Source organism: Silurus meridionalis, chromosome 25 (assembly GCF_014805685.1).
Source record: "Silurus meridionalis isolate SWU-2019-XX chromosome 25, ASM1480568v1, whole genome shotgun sequence".
In the NCBI taxonomy this organism is placed as follows: domain Eukaryota; kingdom Metazoa; phylum Chordata; class Actinopteri; order Siluriformes; family Siluridae; genus Silurus; species Silurus meridionalis.
This window is the reverse complement of record NC_060908.1, coordinates 10550215-10560107: the sequence shown is the minus strand read 5'-3', so window position 1 is coordinate 10560107 and position 9893 is coordinate 10550215. Positions and strand designations below refer to the sequence as shown.

At 35.6% G+C, this 9893-nt stretch overlaps 1 protein-coding gene across 3 annotated transcripts in view; it reads left to right on the top strand.

Moving 5' to 3' along the window:
• The first annotated feature begins 1006 nt into the window (after nucleotides 1–1006).
• Nucleotides 1007–9893, top strand: part of cabp7b (calcium binding protein 7b) — a 39750-nt gene continuing 30863 nt past the window's right edge. For all 3 annotated transcript variants that reach the window (XM_046839235.1, XM_046839237.1, XM_046839236.1), the window contains exon 1: nucleotides 1007–1761. In XM_046839235.1, coding sequence (XP_046695191.1) covers nucleotides 1653–1761 — 109 coding nt within the window. In that variant the 5' untranslated portion in view covers nucleotides 1007–1652. The remainder of the gene's footprint in view (nucleotides 1762–9893) is intronic.

Genomic DNA, 9893 nt, shown 5'->3' with positions numbered 1-9893 from the left:
TTAGACAGTAAAGAAGTCTGATGAATTCATTAAATAAACCAAAGATTTTTATAATCTGATTATTTTGTGCATATTCATTGTTAATTATATCTTCTTTCCTCTACCAAAGGTTCAACTGCCTTGCATTTATTGTAAGTGGTTTATTGACTGTAGACAAGTCATTTCCCCATTAGTAAATATTCTCTAAAAGCATGTAAATCCTTAGGATGAATTACTGACAAAATGCAATGTTTTGCAGTTATCAGACCATTATGACCATATCAGGGCAGTAAACTAAAATATATGGCTAAAATAATTTATTACAATTTCCAGTGTGCTTCTCAACAATAGTTTCTTGTGGAAAACCTTAAAGTTTTGTGCTAAAGCACTTCAGTATATTTACTTGCAGTTGTCTCTTCAGGTGCAGATAAAACCTTAAGATTAGCCCGTGGGAAGATATGCTGTCAAGCAGGCTGGCACTGAGACAGGGCTTTACAGCAAATAGAGTAATGAAGGGCATGACAGGAGCACACTTAACTGCAGCTTCAGGCCAATGCCTCCAGTGGGCTCTAAAAAGCTCTATCTTGTGGGAGATTGTATTTTATTTTAGAGGTCATATATTTCGTTAAGGTTGTTTATTATATATCCCCAATATATATATAATAATAATAATAATAATATATGATAATAAATATATATATATATATATATATATATATATATATATATATATATATATATATATATATATATAATTTTTTATTATTATTTTCTTACCTTAAAAATAAAAAGCACATTTTTATTTTATTTGGTAGATTTAAAACCATAAATGCATAACACCCCAAATACAATCTCTCTCTCTCTCTCTCTCTCTCTCTCTCTCTCTCTCTATATATATATATACTCTAATCCTCTCACGTGCAACAATTGCAACAATTGCACAGAATGCTTCAAGGTAAGTGCGCGTCCCTTTTAAACGTGCGCGTGAACGCACGCGCCACGATCAGAGACCTGTGCGCATTAGACGAGAGCGGTCTGAGAGTAGACTCTCAGTCTTGCAATATAATGCAAGCAAGACGCAGCGGTTTTTCCTTCACCATCAGGGCCAGCGCCTTATTTGGAAGCCGGCGTGCACATCGCGGAGCATTTTATTGCATCTAAAAATGAAAGAACATCTTTAAGACGGCTGCTGGGAAAACTTGATTCAACACGGTCGTCTGGAGCGATTTCATCCACTCGAACCGCAGCAACTAGAGGACATTTAACTACCTGTAGGATTTCAGCGGTTCAAGGAAAAAAGAGCTAAATATTAACCACACGTGTACAGTACTTTCCGCGGTGCATTTAACGTTTATCTTATGATAAAAAATGTTTTATCTGGTGATACAAATTGGACCTTGCTAACATCTGAGCAACACGCAGGTTCGCTCGGGTTGTTTCTCAATCCTGATCGCTCTGTGCATCCCTTCGCCATTTTATGGGACTGAAACCTGAAAGATTCACAGGCACCAGTCACTTCCATGGAGTGAGCGCTCCTCGATGCGTCTTCTCTTAATAAAAAACCAAGGAGTGAATCATTGTTTTGTGGAATTTCCACTGTGCGCCATGTAGGGAATCCGCAGTGTCCAAAGGACGGCGCGCTGTGTGAAGTCCGAGCTTTTGTCATCGCAGAGATGCCAGTGCGCGCTGTGCCCTCCAGGTTCATGTACAGGGGACTGTGCTCGGTGCCAGACATCCTCTCTTACGGATCTCCTGTTACCCTCCCCGAAGATGAAGTGGAAGGTGAGTGGAACTCCTGTTTTTTTTTCTTGTTGTTGACAATTTTGTTTAGTTTTTGTTTGTTTAATTTTGGCGATACTTTGCTAAAGTAGAACATGATAGTTTCCATCCCCATGGAGAGTTCCCAAATCCATCTGGCTCATCAAATTACTGTTGGATCATTTACAGATGGCTTTGTGATTACACAAGTGTGCTGCAACAGAAGAATTTAATTCAGAACACGCCTTGTTTGAGATATTTAGCTGATATTTTTCTTCAGGTGTACAAAATAATTCAGTAAATCGTGCATCGTGGTCTCCAATAGTGCAATGTGTACCATTAATTAACATCAAATCAGAATTAATAACTGGACCCTATTTATTAAAAACGCTTGTTTAATGTTAACTAATGTTAACTGCATTAGTTATTCCAATCCTGACTACAAGTCCTCACTGATGCAATGCACTGATATACACGGCCTGGCCAAACAAATCCCTACCTGGATTTAACAAAAAATCAGTAGGAGCCTTCCACTGGATAATTACTGCAGTGATTAATATGTTTCAGCTGGCAACAAGTTGTTTAACCCTTACTGATGCAGTGAGTAGCTTTTCATTTTTAAAACAACTATTTGGTTTTTTTTGAGTGTTTAAAAATGAATGGTCAAAATTATTGACATGCATCACACAGACAGAAAAATTGTTGATTGCTGAAACTACTAGAAATGGTCTAAAAACTGTTTTACACATTATTAAAAATTGAAAGGGCAGCTTAGGGTCTTTTTTTAAGAATAAATGTGGTCAGATAAAATTTTTGAATGGTCATGATTAGCGATCACTTAAACAGTGGGTGAATTAAAATCAGAAGAAAACAACAGTAGAACTCATGGCTTTGTATAATTGTGAAAGTACCAGCATTTCCACATGCTCAATGCAGGAAGAACTCAAGGGACTGGGATTAAACAGCTGTGCAGCCTTAGGAAAACACTTATTAAGGTTAATTTAAAAAACCTTATATTCGCTACAGAACAGTGTTTGGACTCTGGAGCAGTTAAAAAAGTTAATGTGGTTTGATGCGTCTAGATTTACCCTGTTCCAAAGTGATGGATGCATCAGCAAGTTAGATGAAGTGATGGCACCTATATGCCTACTGTACAGGCCTGCAGGGGCAGTGTTTTGAACTGGGGTTGCTTCAGTTGGTCAGGCCTAGGTTCAGCAACATTATGTGCCCAAAACAATGGGTCATCTTAAAGATTTGGTTTTTTTTTTAATGACAGTGGCAGGATTCATTGACTTGAATTGTGAAAGAGTCCATTTTACACAAGAATTTGCTACAAGAGAGCCCATCGCCCATCACTAATGTTAGATCCTAGTGAAAAAAGTGCATAGAAATAAAAGTTGACATCAATCGTATCAGAAGGATGCCATGGCAAAGATTAGATTAGATTAGATTAGATTAGATTAGATTAGATTAGATTCAACTTTATTGTCATTGTGCAAGGTACAGCGAGCATCTAACCAGAAGTGCATAAGTGGCCTATTTACAATAAATAGGAGTAAGATAAATAGGGTATGAAGTCCATATATACAGGGATGATTAATGTACAGAAGGCGCAGTAGGTAATAATATATGGTATATATAGTAATATATATACCGTAAACAAATCAATAGGCATTCCAACAAAATATCAGTGTGTGACTTTTTCTTCTGGCTATGTATTTTTAAGGGTTAAATTGCAAAATTCCTGAGAAAGAATGGTCTGATGGCTAACATCATTCACAGGATGAATGTATTTCTTAGTACTTTATAGTTCCTGAAATGTTCACGTAAGGTTTTACAAATCTAGCTGATAATATTTAAATTTGTTAAATGTGTTGTACACAGCTAAAATCTTGTCTTTGTTGAGAAAAGACCTACATTATCTTCTGTAATTTATTTGAGTCCAAATTCCTTAATGTTTGTGGACCTTTTATAAATAAATTATGTGTAATAATTATGTGTGGGAAATGAGTAGATAGTTTTGTTCATATGTCCAATTAAATCTACACCTACACACACAGTCTTCTAAATCTTTACTTATAAATATTACCAAAAGATTATGTTTTAATAAGAATAAACATTAAAAGTATTAGTAATTTGTTGCAAATCTGTTATCGGCTATTACAGCTTAAAGTTTTTTTTGCAGCTTTGTGGTTCAATTTGTGCAAATCCCTTAACCTGGCAAATTGTTTTTCTATTAGTCAAGGTTAAAAGGAACATTCAGATTTCACAATATTCATAACTGATTAATTTGGATTTATGAGATTAATTACGCTATTCTTTTGTTATTTTGGCTGTATATTTGGTGTTATTATCTTGCTAAAACCCCATCCTCTCCTCAGATTCAGTAAAATTACAGGAGAAAAAGAGAGTACTCCCTCATTTAATTAAATCAGTTTCTTTTTAATCAGGGCCTTAATGATCATTATGTTGATGTCACTAACTTCTATAAACAAAATATATTTTCTGGTGACAAAAACACAACAGATTCAATATGTAGTTTATCCCAAAAAGTAAATCAACATTCAGAAACCTGGTGTAAAAAATAGAAAACAATCTCAATAACTAGTAGGAAACATTTTTTGTTTGTTTTTGTGCTATGTGCTTAAATCAGCCTGTAGATCACATCATTTGACCAATTTGGAATGGTCTGACCTTGGACAGAGTTTGCTGGAACACTTACAGGAAAGATTGTCAACAAGTTTCTCCATTTGTAAAAATTAATTTTCACGGTAGAATGGTGAATTTTAAAATGTATGGAGATTGTCTTATTACTCTACCCAGATTGATGAGCAGCAACAACTGCTTCTCAGAGAGCATAGCTGGTATCCTTTCTTTTTGGCATGATGTACACACATACTGTACCTACAGTAAGTGCTCCATAATAACTTTTTCTTCTTCTTCTTCCTCTTCTTCTTCTTCTTCTTCTGCTTTCGGCTGCTCCCATTGGGGGTCGCCACAGCGGATCATCCGTCTCTATACTACTCTGTCCTCTACATCTGCCCTTTTTCAAACCAACTATCTGCATGTCTTCCTTCACCACATCCATGAACCTTATCTTTGGCCTTCCTCTTTTCCTCCTTCCTTGTGGCTCCATCCTCAGCATTCATCTACCGATATACCCCATGTCCCTCCTCTGCACATGACCTCTCTCACTTTGTTCCCAAAACATTCTACATGGGCTGTCCCTCTAATAAACTTGTTTCTAATCCTGTCCATCGTCGTCATTCCCAACGAAAATCTTTCCACCTTCATCTCTGCTACCTCCAGCTCCACCGCCTGTCTTTTACTCAATGCCACTGCCTCTAATCCATACAACATCGCAGGTCTCACCACAGTCCTATAAACTTTCACTTTCACTCTTACAGATACTCTTCTATCACAAATCACTCCACCACCTTCTTCACCTCTTCTCCCTGCAACCACACCACTCCACTGCCCTCCCTTTTATTCACACACATGTACTCTGTCTTACTCCTACTGACTTTCATTCCCCTTTTGTCCAGCATGTACCTTCAGCTCTCCAGGCTCTTCTCAAACTGCTCCCTACTCTCACCACAAATCACAATATCATCCGCAAAAATCATAGTCCATGGAGACTCCTGTCTGACCTCATCCATCAACCTGTCCATCATCACTGCAAACAGAAAAGAGCTTAGAGCTGATCCTTGATGCAGTCCAACCTCCACCTTGAACCAGTCTGTCGTTCCTATTGCACACTTCACTGCTGTCACACTGTCTTCATACATGTCCTGCACCACCCTCAAATACTTAACTGACACACCAGACTTCCTCATACAATACCACAATTCCTCAATTCCTCTTTTGGCACCCTGTCGTACACTTTCTCGAAATCCACAAACACACAATGCAGCTCCTTCTGACCTCCTCTTTATTTCTCCCTCAACATTCTCAAAGCAAATAATGCGTCTGTGGTGCTCTTCCTCGGCATGAAACCATACTGTTGATCACAGACCGTCACCTCTTCTTCCAGCCTGGCTTCCACCACTCTTTCCCATAACTTCATGGTGTGACTGATCAACTTTATTTCCCTGTAGTTACTGCAGGACTGCACATCTCCCTTATTCTTAGAAACTGGTATCAGCACACTCCTTCTCTATTCCTCAGGCATCTTCTCACCTTCCAAAATTTTGTTAAACAGTCTTTTTTAAAAACTCCACTGCATCTCTCCTAAACATCTCCATGCTTCTACCGGTATGTCATTGGTCCTACTGACTTTCCACTCTTCATCCTTTTAATCGCTGCTCTCACTTCCTCCTTACTAATCTAAACTTTCTGCTTCATCCTCTCCACATCATTTAACCTCCTCTCTCTCATTTTCCTCATTCATCTGCTTCTCAAAATACTCCCTCCATCTTCTCAACACAATTTCCTCATTAGTCAACACATTTCCATGTGCATCCTTTATTGCTCTAACTTGCAGCACATCCTTCCCAGCTCATTTCCTCTGCCTGGCCAATCGGTATAAATCCTTTTCTCCTTCCTTAGTGTTCAATTTCTCATACAGCTCCTCATATGCCTTTTCCTTCGCTTTTGCCACCTCCCTCTTTACCTGCTGCTGCATCTCCTTGTACTCCTGCCTACTTTTCTCATTACTCTGTCAATCGAAATTCTGTTTCACCAACCTTTTTCTCCTTACAGTCTCCAATCTCCTTCAGGTTGCATCTCCTACATAGAACATAGTTCACCTGTGTGCACCTTCCTCCACTCTTATACTTCACCCTATGATCCTCCTTCTTAAAATAAGTATTTACCACTGCCAATTTCATCCTTAACAGTCACATTTACTTTTGCTTTTATAGAGGTAATCAGATTTCTTGATCCTTAATGATTCTTGTTCATCTTATTAGTAACACATGACTGATAATTACTCTCAACGACTATGAAAGAGTGTACGTATACTGTAAAAGAAATCCTGTAAAAATTCAAAAATACTGCCAGCTCGAGTTAACTCATTTTATTTGCAGAAACCAACTGCACCTAAATTGGCCAACATTTATTTGTTTATAAACTCATATTTAAATAATGTAAGCATATTAGAACTGAGATTGTGTTTTTGAGTTATTGAGTTCATGACTTGACATGAAATTACAGAATTATGCAAAATCATTAAAAGTATCAGCTTGACTCAATTCTCTTGCAGATAACAGCATCACACTTTCATGTGCAATTTATATTAGTGATGAGATTCTCACAGCATCAGTAACTACACAGTTACTGTCTTTACTGTAAAAATGTTTGTAGTTTTAACAGCGAAAGAATGTAAAATAGCGACAATAAAATCCTGTAAATCATTAATCATGAAATTACTGTTTATTTAACAAATAAATACTGTTAAAGTAAATACAAGTAAACGTAATTGCTTTGTAAAACTATTCCCTACATTAGTTTACTAGTATAGTTCACTTGACAGAGTGAATGAAAACAAATAAGTGAATTCAGACACTGACAAACACCTGCTGCTAACAAGCAGAATCACTGAAGAAAAGAACAAGAATCAAAACTGCAGACAGTTACAGCTTCAGATCAAATCAATTGAATTAATACAGGATGATTAAACAACACAGAAAAAAACAGAATTACCAGCTTCACTTATTAAAGTTTGACTCTACTATGACTTTACCTCACCATTTTTTAGATCAGTGATTGCTTTCATTGGGCTCCTGACTTTTGACTCTTTAATTTTCTTATTTTTCTGGTTGTTTTAACTGCGTTTGTAAACCACATTTTTTATTACAGGAAAAGTCAAGAGCGCATGTGCTGTAAGTTGGTGGTTTTGGAAAATGATTTGTAATGATATAATCATCACTTAATGATCTTATCTTAATTTTTTGTATGGGTGGCTTCTAATAAGCTTTCTTATTTATTTTTTATAGTATTATAACTTCAGGGCAACTTTTCAACCTATTAATGATTTCTTTTATAGATATTTTATGGCAAAAACATTTAGAGCTATACAACCATTTAGATACACAGACATAAAAAATCAGCACATAAAACTCTAGAATGGTAATTATTAACAAATTTTCATGCTGTAATGCATGCTGGGTGCCGGAATAGTACAAAAACTCCCAACATGCATTGCAGTAAAAATAAATTATCCACTATTTTTTACATTTTATATTATACTGTATATTTGATTTATGATTTTTAGTAGACCGTGTTACAGTGCACAGAGTTGATCTGTTTTGCATTGTTGTTGTTGTTGTTGTTGTTTTTTTGTTTGTTTTTTTATTTATGAAGCTAGTTTTAAAATGGCACAGTTCCAGAGCAGCACTAAAGCAAACACTGATCTCCATTATGGTGCCTTCATATGAACACACCTAAACACCTAAAATCTCAATTAGAGCTTTTTAATAAGTAAAGCTGTTTTGGGGGTTGTTCCATCATCCTCTGCTGAAATTTTTTAAGAGATTTAATTTGTTTTATTTTCATTTGATTTCATCTTCGGCTGTAAGTTGTGTTTCTCTGCTTTTGTTCTCTTCCCTTCAGTGATCCTTATTCACAGGTGTCCATCTAAGTTCAATCCTCATTTAATCAGTCACTTCATTGTCACTTCAACCCTGCTGGGTTACCATAAAATCAAGAGAAAAAAACAGTAAAATACTGTAAAACCTAACAGTCAAATTCCTGTTGTGTATTTTGTGGGTTAACATTGTGCAGTAGAGTAGAGCCTGTGTTTAAGTCGAAGACAGAGAGAGAAATATGAATGTCATGCTGTATGTTGCTTTATATAAAGGCAGTAACTGTGTAGGATTGATGCAGTGGGAATCCCTTTTATAATTTCAATTGTACATGAATGTGTGCTGCTGTTATCTGTAAGAGATTTGATTTGAATTGATACTTTTAATAATTTTGCATAATTCTGTAAGTTTTTTGTCTTTGACCTAAATAAAATACATTGAGGACTAATACGTTTGCATTATTTAAATACTTTCCAAGTATGCATTGTTAAAAATAAATAAATAAATAAAAAATTCAGGCTGATTTATCATAAGTCTGAAATCTAGTGGACCAGTGTAGATTTATTCATAATAGAGACTTGAAGCACTTTCGTAAGTGGCTCTGGACAAGGGCATCTGCTAAATGCCACAATGTAAATGTAATTTACAAGCAACCAGAGAAAAACAAGAGCTCAACTAAAGCAACCACAAAAGCAAACCGTCAAACAATTTTTTTTATTAAATATAAACCGTCAAGTTTCAAGGAATAATTTGAAGATATTTGACAGAAATAAAGTCAAACTGTAATAAATAAAGCTGGTAATGCTTTTTTTGGAGTCGTTTATTCATCCTGTTTTAATTTAATTGATTTTATCTAAGACTGTAACTGTATGTCAGTTGTGGTTTTGTTTCTTGTTTTTTCCTTTAAAGAAATTCAGCTTGTTAGCAGCAGCAGTGTTCATCAGGGTCTGAATTCACTCATTTGTTTTTATTCACTCTTTCATACTAGTAAACTAATGTAGGGAATAGTTTTTACAAAGCAATAACACAAAAAGTATTACATTTACTTGTATTTACATTAACAGTACTGTTAAATAAACAGAAATTTCATGTTTTATAATTTACAGGTTTTTACTCTTTTTTATTTTTACATTCTTTCACCGTTAAAACTCGACCTGCTTTCTGTATGTTCTATATTTTAGGAAAACAACCACATATTCATTCCTGTGTTATTATAGCTATAAATATCATATAATAGAATTTGTAACTACACTATATTTCCAAAAGTCATGTATTGGGTCAGTATTGGAAGTACTGGTCATAAGTACGGTCTGTGATTTTTGAGCATTGCATTCCACATTTAGTCCCAATTTGCTCTTTTTATTCCCTCCACTCTTTTGGGAAGATGTTCCACTACATTTTAAAGTGTGCTTATGGATATTTGGCTCATATCAGCCATAAGTGGTTTACAAAAGGCAGGTATTGGTGTTTTTACCCACTGTTGTGGTTTTTATCAAATGTTTACGCATTTGTACACCAATGTATATTTTTTCTTTTTCTTTAATTAAGCCGTTAGTTTGCTGCGTTTCTCCGTATCATTTTCTTTTATAGCATTTGTATACTACAACAGTAACTTATCTGTTTTCATACTTG